Raw genomic sequence first — 12,588 nt, 5'->3', positions numbered from 1 at the left:
CTTGACCGATCTCACATGTTTCGTTTGTTCGGCGAGGATCGTCGTAATGAGCACTGGTTAATATTAGGGGTTGGCAAACCAGGAACTCCCAGCCAAGTACGGAGTTGCTCCGTAACATGCAACTATCTCTCGACTTTGCCGGGTGCCTAGGCTGGCGTCGCAGTGAACTCTGTTGCCGGACTCAAGCCGGTTATTCGGTTGACTGCATCGTATCTGACATCATTCTCAGACCTCGTATTAAGGGACATTAGTACCCGGTCACTGCAGTCCTGCAGGCACAGACAGAACCTCCAGACAAAGAGTATCTCGAGAAAGAATCATTGATAGTTGGGATTGGGCTTCATCATGGTCGCGATAACTGTCCCGCAGACTCTGGCGGGCTACGGCCTCAGCACGTTTGAGATCGAGGCAGGCGGGTCTTGCATTCGCGGGGTTTCGAGGGGCATCTTCAGAGAAGATGGCAGCACTAATGGTGGTTACGAGGAGCCAATACTGGTGTTGATTCATGGATATCCGCAGACGTGAGTGGGATGATATGTGAAATTGACAGCAAGTCGTGAATTACTGATGGAAAGCATTGCATGAGGTAGATACTTCATGTTAGTGATCTGAGATTACCCTTTGTATTGATATATCCCGGCCGCAGCTCTTGAGAGCTTCGGGAAGAATGAGCAAGGAGGCCACTATATCCATTATATACATACATGCCTCCCTCTCTCTCATTTTTTGGCTAACGCACTCCCTTAACGAATCAATTCTGCAGGTGGCGCCATGTAAGTGACATACATATGCGATGCGTCTTCGTGAATAAATAATTAAGGCGGCCCCCCTCAGATAATCAAACTTCTCCCCAAGACGACTCGGCTCTTCGCGCCCGATATTCCCGGATACGGCTACAGCTCTCCCTGCGAATTCGGACACGACAAGGCGACCGTCGGGAAGGCCATCCTCGCCTCTCTCTCCGCGTATCTCAAAACATCACAGACAGCGCAGCCGCAGCGCGTGATCCTCATCGGCCATGACCGCGGCGCACGCATCTGCCATCAACTGGCTGTCGACGCGGCGCAACATATGTCCTCTTTCACCATACTGGGTACCGTACTGATGGACATTGTCCCGACAGTCGTTCAGTGGCAGGGGATGTCGAACGTGGCCGAGGCGAAGGGGTACTTCCACTGGCCGTTCTTGGCGAACGCGGAGCTGGCGACGAAGATGATACTACAGATCGGCGGGGACAAGTTCATCCGAGAGCTCATGGGGCGGTGGACGGGAAGCAGTGAGAAGGCAAGAGCGCGGGCTGCGGCTGATGATGCGCTGGAGATGTATGAGCGGCCGTTCAGGTGGGATAGCGTTGTGCGGGCCTCGTGTCAGGACTACGAGGCCGGTGCCACAGTGGACGTGAGGATGCAGGAGGAGGACCAGAAGAATGGACGCAAGATGGAGATGCCCGTGCTAGTGCTGCACTCCGCGGGAATTGGGCGGAGGTTCGACATGAATGTCTGGAAGGATTGGGTTGCTGATGGCCAGCTGCTGACGGTTGTCGGGCTGGAGGAGGGTGTAGGACACTTTGTTCCCGAGGAAGATCCAGAGAGCTGTATGGCTGCCATGACTGATTGGATGCAGAAGATCGGAGTGCAGCTTTAGGCACGTAGGTATGTCCTGTACATATGTATGCTATGCTTCGTTAAACCAAAAGGCTATAGAGTACTAAGTATGTATGTAGTACATCAACTGGACTCTAGGAGTAGGTGCCAAGGCCTGAAGACTTGTTGTACAAGGCGGGAACGGGATTTCTCAACACAATATTAAGATAAAAGAGGTCCTAAGTAGTCGCTCAAAGCCTAAAAACATCAAATCGTGCCAGCACGATGAGATCCCGCCAATCCACGTTCTTCCCGTCGGCAGCAGAATCGGCCCTGGCCCTCCACACCGCGTCGACCAACTCTTCCAGCACCACCAGGTTCCTGAAGCCGAGCTTCCGCTGATCTCGGAACCAAGCCCGCATCCGCTGCTGTACACCTGACGAGCCGCACTCCGCCCCCAGAACCAGCACCGGCCAGAGCATCATGCAGCCCAGCTCGCCCTTGCCGACTCGCTCGATTGATTCCAGCTCGTGTACGCCGAGCTCGACGAGAGTCTGCACCGTGGCTACCGCTGCGTGGCGTATGCTACGCTGGAAGAAGACGAGACCGGCGTAGTAGAACACCTTGGCTATGTGGTGAAGGACGAGGCCATGGGCCTTGCTCGATGAAGATACCAGGTCTTGGGGTGGGAGACCCGGGAAATTGAGATACAGCTGCAGCTCGAAAGCGTCGAGCTCCTTTTCCAGTGTAGGTGTCCTGACCGTTGAGGTAGCGATAGTAGCTGCAAACGCGTTCATGCGATCGTGTTCCCGCAAGAAGGACCTCGATACGCCATAATACGGGAATGTGAACTCGAGCCCCTCGACAAAACGCTCGTCGTCGTCGTTGAGAAAGGACTTGAGGTCGTCCCGGACGGGAAAGTCGCACAGGATGGCCATCGATACCATATGTCTCCGAAAGCCGGACAGAACAACCTCCTCCACGCCGCAGGAGTGCAGTTTCGCAAGGTATGCCAGGCCGCCCTGGACGTGTGTCCGCCATCGTTGGGTTGTACCAGAGATGGCCTCAACCGCGATGCAGGCCATGATGGCCATCGCAAACGACTGGTCTCGATGCTCGTCGGCTCGGGCCAGGTTGTGCCGAAGGTGACGGATGGCCTGCTGTTCGTGGTTGAGGGCCAGAGCGCGATCCTGCTCGTTTGTCCTGCCACCAAGCTCGAACAAATTGAAGGCAGCCGACGCGCAGATCGCGTGGAAGATGGCGACGTCGGCGTTGGAGTCTTCCGAGCTAGACATGAGGCCCTTCAGCGCCATAGGGAGCATCATAGTACGGCAGGGATTGTGAGGCTCATCGAGAAGGACGATTTTGCTACTGGTGAAGGTAACCCAGTGGTGCATAAGCCTCTTTTGGCTGGCCGGCATGGACAGGACATCCAGATGGCGCGGCGGGGAATGTCCGTACTGTTGACGAAGCGGGGACTGGATTTGGCCAACGACTGGCGACTCAGGTCGCGGAACATGGTCGCGTTCCCACCCGAGACTTAAAAGGGTCTGAGCTACGGGCACAGCGTCCGGGCAAACGTACTGCTCCTGCCTCCCACGGCCAGCGCTAGAAGCGGCGGGCGATGATGGCGACTCCCTGCGAAGGTCATCGGTCTGGTTTACCGTCTCTGTCGCCGACAGCTCTCCCGACACGCGGTAGTCAGAAGGAGTAGGCGAAGGAGTCCCTGGATCCAGCACCGGGCGCCCATCCGGCTCAGCTGGAAAGACGGAGAAGCCCCTCTGTTCTAGTCCTGGAGACTCTCCAACAGGAGACCATGCATCAATCTGCCTCAACGTGACATCAAGCTCTGGAGACGACAGGCGCGGAACAGATGACACCCCGAGGTATGTCAGGGAGCGTCTGGACGCCCTGGTGCCCGGGGCCTGGCCATCATCCTGATCACCGTCATGATCATCGTGGCTTGTCCCGTCCGAACTGGGCGTAGGACGGTAGTGTACCCAATTCAATCGGATGCCATAGCCTTCGCATTGGACGCCGACCTGACGACAGCGCTGGCATAATGGGGTTGTTCTATGCACAGAAAGGGTCAGGGGGAGAGAGGAACGGCTCTGGCAGTGCAAGATCACTCACTCATCGCACTTCACACGACGCGACCGGCAGGTCCAGCAGCCCGAGAAACATTTGGTGCGCCGCCTGTTGGTCGCTTTCATGAAGGTTGAACTCGAGCCCGCATTTGACGGGTGAGGCGAGGACTGTGCCGGGTTGAGTTGAGGTTTCTGCGGATTATCATTCTCGTGCTTGGCGAGAAGGACGGATGTTTTTTTTCTTTTTTTTTTTTTGCTCATTACGGAAATATAACTCGTTAGTTAAAACTGTTACGGACAGCGGAATTCCGGTCGGACGATCCGGTAATTTTAGTTCCGATCCCTTCTATTGGTGGTTACTATGACTAATCACAGGCTAGTGAGACAGATTGACCAATAGGAAACATAGAAATTTTAAATCGACGAGTCGGCTAATGCTGATTGGCTCGCTTTCAACTGCCTGTCTCCATTCTCCAGCGGTGATTGGCTCGCTTTGCTTTTCCGCAGCGGGGGAATTCCCTTTCTCTGAACGGCAAGTCGCAGACGTTTGTATGTATGTCTGTATCTGGCATCTACGGAGTACATATATCTAGAATTTCCCCCCCCCCCCCCCGGTCGAGATGGCGACAGGAATGTTCATCTTGGGCTTCGTTGCCATCTCTGATTACGGAGACTTCTCATCCCAGATTTCATTGACGCTCCCTACACAAACACACATACGAAAAAGCCACCCAGCATACCTCAGGTCATGACTGCGAAGGCTAGAGGCCGGGACCATTCCACGTCGACAGGTCAGGTAGAGAAGGCCCCAGAGTCGACCACCAAGTTCAGCGATGGCGCATCCGACGAATTCGAGTTCGGCGGCTCCCTTGGAGTCACCGCGTTGATGCTCGGTTTCCCCCTGTTGATGTGGTACATGTGGATCGGCGCAACGTACTACAACGGGCACCTCCCCTTGCCCGACGACAACCAGAGCTGGCGCGAGTTCGTCGGTCACCTGCTTGATCTCGTCTACGAGGGAGCCTATCCGACCGCCAAAGCCTGGGCCATCTACTGGACGTTCTTCGTCTTCGAGGCGGTCATGTACTGCTACATGCCCGGCGTGCTGACCTACGGCCGGCCCCTGCTCCACGAGGGCGGCAAGAAGCTCCCCTACTACTGTTCCGCCTACACCAGCTTCTACGCAACGCTCGCCGTCGCCGCGATCCTGCACGCCACACGTGTCTTCCCGCTGTACACGCTCATCGACGAGTTCGGGCCCATCATGACCGTAGCCATCCTGTCGGGCTTCCTGAACAGCCTGATCGTCCATGTCCAGGCCATCGTGCGGCGGCGGACGCACCGCCTCACGGGCTATCCCATCTACGACTTCTTCATGGGCGCTGAGTTGAATCCGCGCATTGGAATATTGGACTTCAAGATGTTCTACGAGGTCCGGATCCCGTGGTTCATCCTGTTCCTCATCACCTGCTCCGTGGCCGCTCGCCAGTATGAGACGTACGGGTACGTCTCGGCCGAGGTACTCTTCCTGGCCATGGCGCATTTCCTGTACACCAATGCTTGTGCTAAGGCGGAGCAGTTGATCATCACCAGCTGGTAAGTTGCTCTTCATATATATATATATATATTGGCTTGGAGAAAGGTTCTAGCTTACCGATGCTTCTTCTCTTCCCCAAGGGACATGTACTTCGAAAAGCTAGGCTTCATGCTTACCTTCTGGAACATGGCCGGCGTGCCCTTCACCTACTGCCACTGTGCCCTATACTTCGCGAATCACGACCCGGCGGAGTACCGCTGGAACCCTTACGCCTTGACCACGCTCTTCGTCACCTACCTCTTCATGTACTGGATGTGGGACACCGCCAACGGCCAAAAGAACGGATTCCGCCAGATGGAGAGGGGCCAGCTCATCAAGCGCAACACCTTCCCCCAACTGCCGTGGCAGATCATCGAGAAACCGAAGGCCATCGAGACGGATGCTGGAGATCGCATCTTGGTGGACGGCTGGTTTGCGATTGTTCGAAAGCCGAACTATGTTCCCGACATGTTCTTCTCTATGTCTTGGGGTCTGATCACCGGGTTCAAGTAAGTTTTTATCACCTGTCTTGTCCTCCTTATATATATATATATATATATATATATTCGCGGTGCTGTGGACAGATAACTGAGTTTGCGGCGAGCAGGAGCCCTTTCCCTTGGTTCTATTCTATCTTCTTTATGGTCATGATCATTCATCGGACCAGAAGGGACATTGAGAGATGCCGAAGGAAGTACGGCGAGGCCTGGAAGCGGTACGAGAATGAGGTTCCCTACTTATTCATTCCGGTAAGACTAAAGACGGCCTGTATTATGCCCCTAGGGGGAGGGGAAGCATGAATATTTGCTGACAGATTTACCGACAGTATGTTATTTAAGAAGAGATTGCGGCCGGGATGACGTGGTCCACAGACTCAAGTCGGAACAGGTTCGGGTACAATTATCCTCGCGTGGGTAGAGGTCGGCTGTTTCCCCCGTTGGGATATATATATAGTGCTCTGTCAACCTGCCAAGCTGGAAACTCAAGTCCAGCGAGGTTTCTTGTACGAGGAGGATGCGAAAGTGGCAAAGTGACCTGTTGAAGGCCATCAGGATATGAAGTTTTGGGAAACAAAAATCACTCGCCATGGGCAACATGGCCGGGGTGAATTTGGCGGAATGCATGTCATGCAACCCAGGCTTGGGAGATAACATGTATGGAGGTTAAAATGACCGGCTTTCGCTGCTGCCGGGGATATAGAATATGTATAATATGTCTGTGAAACATTTCTTCAACGGGGTTTCAGTAAGTACCAGTCCTTCTGTAATAAGTTGTTGGCCATAGGTCTTGGGGGGGATTAGACACTGGACAGGGGGTGGTGGTTCCTCAACAGATATAAGACTTGCATGTGATTGTCTGGCGAGCCCATTTGTGACGTAAAGAGGACTGAGAATCCGCTTAGATAGAATGGTCGCCATTACAGAGACCAGGTGTGACAATTGTGATGTGGGTACTTGAGTGTCACAAGTATGCTGTTCTAAATTCGTGGCCATATACAGTCCTGAGCCTTCCCTAGGTCTTGACGGATCATTCAAGCTGACGCTTTGCCTTTATTTGCTGCACGACACGATACGCATAATGTTGGAATGTAAAATCTGAATATCCGTGCAGGCTCCATTCGCGTAAGCTAAGCAGGCATTCGGCGTGTAAATGATCGCTTTGTATTATAACAGAGGAGGAGGAGGAGTTAATGATATTTCTGTTCGGCGACGGAGCTATCGCTTTGAAGCTTGATGGCCCTGGTTAACCATGTCAGTTTGTAATATAGAGCAGAATTAGCCACTTGACTACCATATCGGGTGATAAACCACGCTGGACTCACTCCCAGAGCGGCGTGAGATACCCTCGTCCCTCGAAGTGATCCCGCTCAACTTTTGTGTTGGCCAGCCGACATCCAGCATGTCGGTTCGGTTACTCCGAAGCCCCCCCCTGTCGTGTTCAAAAACGGGTGTTCTCCTCGGGGCAACCGGGACGGAGCTGAGATCCCACACAAGATCCCACAGGGGAGCTGGAGGCGGGATTGGGATTTGGTGGACGACTGGATGGGGGGCCCCGTTCTGCGTACGCCGGATGTGGTAATAGTTATGCATATGTTTGTTTGAAGCCCCCCACCTGTTCAGCTGGCTGGTTGATGATTGACGAATAAATCGACCAGCATGCCCATCCACGACGAGCTTGTATCTTCTTGGCTGTTGTGCTCGTATACCGGATAGAGGAGGGGGGGGGTCTTAGGGACAATAGAGGATGCACTGCCGGGGACATTCACAGCTGAAGGGATACAAGGATGATTTTGGACAGGTCCTCCAGAGGAGATATTTTCCGGAGGTCAGAGAGAGAGTGTAGAGTGTGTGCGCGCAAGATTCCTTTCTCCGGGATGGATGGATGAATGACTTTTGGGCCTTTGGCTGCATAGACAAAAGAGAAGTCGTGTTTGCCCGACCACCAGACTGTTTCTGGACATGGGGGGATCGACGAATAGCATCGCGGACGGAGATGAGAGATGGAATGTCGATAATGATTCGAGAAAGGCCCATATCTCCTGAAGGTGTGTACAGTACTCTCATCCGCAGTGGACTGCGCGTGGGTTCGTTCGTGGAGAGGAGAGAGGAAACCCACCGTCCTCCGCGCCAAGTTCGACGACTACATAAAATACATGGGGTGGCTGCCCCGGAACCAGGCCCGAAGCACGCCTTGGCTGTAGGCGCCGGCCTCCCCTAACCACCGCCCGGAAACGAACCTCCCTTTCGCGTTGATCTGCCCATCTTTCTGCGCTGGCGACGACGACGACGACGACAATGATGATGAATGAGGATGAATGAGGATGAATGAGGATGAATGAGGATGAATGATGATGATGATGGTGATGATGATGATGAATCGCGATGACGCGAGTGTGAGTACAAAAGCAGATCCCACACCAAGACCCCAAATAATCAGCCAACGGAACCAAGTTAAGTTAACAAAGTACGGAGTAGTCAGTTTTAACTCTCCTCATCTCAAACTGTGGCCGCCACGCCCATCCAGAACGATAAATACAAGACGATGCAGACGATGGAAGCGATCCGAGGCACGTCAACCACACGGTCTTCTCTCCTCTCTCTCCCTCTCTCTCTCTCTCTTTTTCTCCCTCCCTCCTCTTGTTTTCTCTTTTTTAAGATCAACTCGTCTCCAAACCCCGGCTCGCCGTTGCTGACCCCCTTGAGCCCGCGCCGCATCCCTGTCGCGGCCTGTTGGCGCTGGTGTGGCAGTGTCAGCTCGTCCGGTTCGTCGCCAAACTTTCCACTCTCTCCCCTCTCATCTTAACCGTCGCCTTCGTCGCTCATCCTGCACCTCTTCGTCATATCTTTTTTCTTTTTCTTTTTCTTTTCTTTTCTTTTCCTTTTTTTTTTTTTCCCCCTTCTCAAAAATTCACTACGGAGTACTATTGTCGATATACAAATCTCATCTTAATACTCTATCCCTCGTCTCCCCCTCAACCTTCCCATCTCTCTTCACGATTTCGCATCTCCGTTGTCCCTCTTCACGGTCGTGATCCGTGGAGATCTCCCAAGCCACCGCGACCGACCGAGCTTGTTTGCCGTGGAGCTTGCCCGCACCTCATTTGCCAGCCCGCAGCCAGGGGTAAACAGCCCGTAACTAACTCACTTAGCGGGTGCATCGCCCTTTTTAGCGTCATTCATTCACTACTAGCTGAACCTCCGTGCGCCCAAACAACGTCTCCATCCACCGACCTCGCCGTCACTCTCTTTTTTTTTTTCCCCCAACCACACCAATTTTTTTGTATATTTTTTTTGGTTTTTTTGGTTTTTTTTTTCTTTATTTAATTTTTTTTTTGCCCCCCTCCTCTCTTCTGGAATTCACCCGTGCGTCCATCCTTCGCTCTTCACGTCTTCCTTCAGCCCATATTCGAACCAATTGTGCGCCCGTCCTCCTTCAGCTGGTGGTTACACCGCATCCTCGGTCTCGCCTGAACTCCCGACCCGGCCAATCCTTCACACCCAAAGTTGTAATAAAAAAAAAAAAAAAAAAATAGGAAAAAAGAAGAATAGAAAGATAATTTATTCCAGGCGCTGATCGAGAGAGAGAGAAAGTGGCAGAAAAGAGTCACTTCGAACCCCCTTTACCCTCTCACCCTCCCGTCGTCGCTCCGACGCGGGAACCTCTCGCCGCAAACACCACCACCACTCACCCACCATGCGGAAGGGCGCGCTGATCTTCATCATCGCGAATTTTATCGTCATCGCGTTCCTGGTCAACAGCGTCTCTACCCTTCTCAGTCTCCTGTTTGAAGATGCCGCGACTGACGCCATAAGCCGCACCGAGCTCCCCGCACCGAACTCGACCTTCATCGACCAGAAGAAGCCCATCATCCCAAAGATCATCCACCAGACCTACAAGAATGAGTCCATACCCGCTATCTGGCAGGAGGCCCAGCAGAGCTGCTTGGAGCTTCACCCGGACTATGAGTACAAGGTTCGTCGATATCTATGTTTTGGTCCCTTTTTTTTGTTTTCACCATTGCTCGTTTTTGTTTTCTTTTTCTTCTTTTTTTTGCCCCCCTTCAAATGGTTTGGATTGGGAAATTGTGCCTGTAGATCTCCTCGTCCTACAATCATCACACTAACAAAACCCAAAAAAAAAATATACAGCTCTGGACAGACGAGAAGGCCGATGCGTTCATCGAGAGCCAGTACCCGTGGTTCCTCGAGACTTTTAGGAACTATCGCTACCCCATCCAGCGTGCCGACGCTATTAGATACTTCGTCTTGACGTACTATGGCGGAATCTACATCGATCTCGACGACGTAAGACAGGTCTCCTGCTACCTACAATATATATATATATATATGGCTTTGTGGATTTGGTCGGATGCTGATATTGATCGCGTTAGGGTTGCAATCGCCGCTTGGATCCGCTCCTTGTCTATCCCGCCTGGGTTCGCAAGACCAGTCCCACCGGAATCTCCAACGATATCATGGGATCCGTGCCTCAGCATCCCTTCTTCCGGCGCGTCATCGATTCTCTACAGACGTACAACCGGCACTGGGTGTTGCCTTATATCACCGTCATGTACTCGACTGGCCCCCTTTTCCTATCTGTCATTTGGAAGGAGTACATGGCAGGCAGACCGTCCGCGTACGAGCGCGTTCGCGTGATGATGGCGGACGAGTACAATCGACATTCGTGGAGTTTCTTCACCCACCATCCTGGTAGCAGTTGGCATGGAAAGGATGCTAGGTTGATTTTTTGGGTGAGTGTCATCGTGTTACCTTTCACTTTTTTTTTTTTTTTTTTTTTTTTTTTGGACTATGTGCTAAGCTAACATATCCAGATGGGCGGCCATTGGGTCCTTCTCACGGTCCTCGGATTCGTTCTGGCCGGCATCGTCGGCGCGTTCTTATGGTGGGGATACCGTCGCCTCATCCTCCTCGGCTCGAAGTACTTCCATCGATATTCCCCGATCCAGACACGACCATCCGGCGCGATCCTGAACCCTTCGCGATCGTTTTCGCCGTCCCGCAAGCTCGGCATACTCCCCGCCTTTCTACAACGGAGAAGCAGCTCGAGAAAACGAGACGAAGAGAACGCGCTATCAGATACCGTTTACGAACTCCTCAATCGACCTGAATGAAGGGGGAAAAAAAATTCCCGAGATGTAATTAATATTCACATGTCGCGACCATCGAAGTCGACTTGTCCAATTTCTCCTTTTTTCTTGGGAATCTCACGATAGCGAGGTGCACCCTTTTCTTGAGAGTTTTTCCCTCTTTTTTGGGATTAAAAAAGGGGGAAAAAGGAGAAAGACCTCAAACAACCACGGCATGTCACGGCGTTCTTGTCCACCTGTTACGTGTTGTCATTCTACCTCCTCCTTTTTTTTGGGATTGGCGTCGATCTATGGACCTGGTCTGGGAGGGAAATGTGGAGGCGCTCTCCGGAGTTTTTTTATTATCTCGATTTACCACCTCTATCTATCTCCCTTTCTGGGAGCTAATCCTCGTTACGCTATTGCGAAAGGGAAAAAAGCGGTTCTTTTTTTTTCTTTTTTTTTTTTTTTTGGGAGATGGCACATAGCATTTTACTTTGCGTGTGTTTCCTCATCTCTGATATGCTCGTTGCATATGAACCCGTTCTGCTTGGCCTTTTTTCTTTTTTTTTTTTTTTTTTTGCGCTTTTTGTGTCCGCAGGCGCGAATTGTACTCTACTGCGATCTGGGCGGATGATACATATGTTTTTTTGTTTGGAAAGCAAGCCCTGTTCTTATTTATCTCTTGGTCCCTTAGGGGGTGGAGCAGAGGGGAGGAGAGATGTTTCTGATTTAACCTCCTACAAAACTCCACCAGCTGAGGCTGTGGAGATCTTTGCAGTTGTCCCTTTTCAGACGGCTGTGTGGAGTTAATTGTGGAAAAGTCTTTTTTCTCTCAGGAACAAAAAGATGAGAAGGAAAGGAAAACCAGGCATGTTACATATTAGCAGCAAGACAGGTGGGCGTTTCATGGGGAATGCTGCCTGGATGGGTCTTGATGTGCTGCTTGGTTTTCTCACCTGGGGTTTGAAGGTGTGTATAAAAAGAGAGAGAGAGAGAGAGAGAGAGAGAGTGTGTGTGTGTGTGTGTGTGGGCGTGTATGTGGGAAAGGGACATCACGAAACAAGACAAGAAACCAACTAATTAGCATAATATTAATAATAATGACCAACCGCTTTGAATGAAGCAAATTTGATTTTAATATGAGGAGTGTTCCATGTTTTGTCTTCTAGGGGGAAAGGTAAGTTAGCTCTCCTGAGACAACAGTCAAGCATTGTCTAATCTCTCTTTCAATTAAGATGGATGTATATAGACGCGGTGCGGTGAGTTTGTAAATCTGCGACGATCTACTCTGCATCTGAAACTTATCTCCTTGCATCTGCATTTTTTCGAATTTCGTACTGCGCAGGAAAGCTTGGCAGGACGTGGGAGTCGTATGTAGTTAGTTACAAGGTGGAAAAGCCTGACCAAAAAGACAAAGGCGTTCTGAGACAAAAGTGAAAGCTTCGATGATAACCGGCTCGACTTATCAGTCATGTACGTCTATGTATGTATCTCCGATGCCTCCGCATAGACCGCGAGTTAATTGATGCCATTTTCTAGAGATAACGGAGGTCATGTCCGTCGTCGTAAATAGCTTTTGAAGCAGTTATATAGATCCCAGCCCAACAACACCCAACAGAACAGACCGCAAAAGCTCAGGATCGAACCCATCGTGATCCATAACCTGTATTACTTATAAAACAAAGCCCTGCCGCAATTCTCGTTTTGCAAGGTACAGCCATCACATTGTAGTTTCAAAGCATCTCTCATTTT

The 12,588-nt window shown here is 51.6% G+C and overlaps 6 protein-coding genes across 6 annotated transcripts; 4 read left to right on the top strand and 2 right to left on the bottom strand.

Moving 5' to 3' along the window:
• Nucleotides 1–345: 345 nt before the first annotated feature.
• CIMG_02801 (uncharacterized protein) lies at nucleotides 346–1,716 on the top strand (the record flags this gene model as incomplete). The annotated part of the gene is made up of 4 exons (XM_001249029.2): nucleotides 346–521; nucleotides 591–599; nucleotides 764–773; nucleotides 835–1,716. The coding sequence occupies 4 exons, from the start codon at nucleotides 346–348 to the stop codon at nucleotides 1,642–1,644; spliced, it is 1,005 nt and encodes a 334-aa protein (XP_001249030.2). The 3' UTR covers nucleotides 1,645–1,716.
• CIMG_02802 (uncharacterized protein) lies at nucleotides 1,640–3,893 on the bottom strand. Its single transcript, XM_001249030.2, has 2 exons — nucleotides 3,717–3,893; nucleotides 1,640–3,656 (listed from the first exon to the last, which is right to left on the bottom strand). Exons 1-2 carry the CDS (start codon nucleotides 3,794–3,796, stop codon nucleotides 1,835–1,837), a joined length of 1,902 nt encoding a protein of 633 aa, XP_001249031.1. The 5' UTR covers nucleotides 3,797–3,893; the 3' UTR covers nucleotides 1,640–1,834.
• A 166-nt stretch (nucleotides 3,894–4,059) lies between these two features.
• Nucleotides 4,060–6,439, top strand: CIMG_02803 (c-24(28) sterol reductase). Its single transcript, XM_001249031.2, has 4 exons — nucleotides 4,060–5,266; nucleotides 5,348–5,755; nucleotides 5,854–5,995; nucleotides 6,073–6,439. The coding sequence occupies exons 1-4, from the start codon at nucleotides 4,419–4,421 to the stop codon at nucleotides 6,082–6,084; spliced, it is 1,410 nt and encodes a 469-aa protein (XP_001249032.2). The 5' UTR covers nucleotides 4,060–4,418; the 3' UTR covers nucleotides 6,085–6,439.
• A 334-nt stretch (nucleotides 6,440–6,773) lies between these two features.
• CIMG_02804 (uncharacterized protein) lies at nucleotides 6,774–7,336 on the bottom strand (the record flags this gene model as incomplete). The annotated part of the gene is made up of 2 exons (XM_001249032.2): nucleotides 6,774–6,985; nucleotides 7,069–7,336. 2 exons carry the CDS (start codon nucleotides 7,334–7,336, stop codon nucleotides 6,774–6,776), a joined length of 480 nt encoding a protein of 159 aa, XP_001249033.2.
• A 292-nt stretch (nucleotides 7,337–7,628) lies between these two features.
• Nucleotides 7,629–7,964, top strand: CIMG_02805 (uncharacterized protein; the record flags this gene model as incomplete). The annotated part of the gene is made up of 1 exon (XM_001249033.1): nucleotides 7,629–7,964. The coding sequence occupies one exon, from the start codon at nucleotides 7,629–7,631 to the stop codon at nucleotides 7,962–7,964; it is 336 nt and encodes a 111-aa protein (XP_001249034.1).
• A 1,476-nt stretch (nucleotides 7,965–9,440) lies between these two features.
• CIMG_02806 (MIPC synthase) lies at nucleotides 9,441–11,043 on the top strand (the record flags this gene model as incomplete). Its single annotated transcript, XM_001249034.2, has 4 exons — nucleotides 9,441–9,719; nucleotides 9,896–10,051; nucleotides 10,138–10,497; nucleotides 10,579–11,043. The coding sequence occupies 4 exons, from the start codon at nucleotides 9,441–9,443 to the stop codon at nucleotides 10,876–10,878; spliced, it is 1,095 nt and encodes a 364-aa protein (XP_001249035.1). The 3' UTR covers nucleotides 10,879–11,043.
• Nucleotides 11,044–12,588: the final 1,545 nt, after the last annotated feature.

The sequence above is a fragment of the Coccidioides immitis genome (genome assembly GCF_000149335.2).
Source record: "Coccidioides immitis RS genomic scaffold supercont3.1, whole genome shotgun sequence".
Lineage (NCBI taxonomy): Eukaryota > Fungi > Ascomycota > Eurotiomycetes > Onygenales > Onygenaceae > Coccidioides > Coccidioides immitis.
The sequence above is the reverse complement of the archived record's forward strand: the minus strand, read 5'-3'. Positions and strand labels throughout refer to the sequence as shown.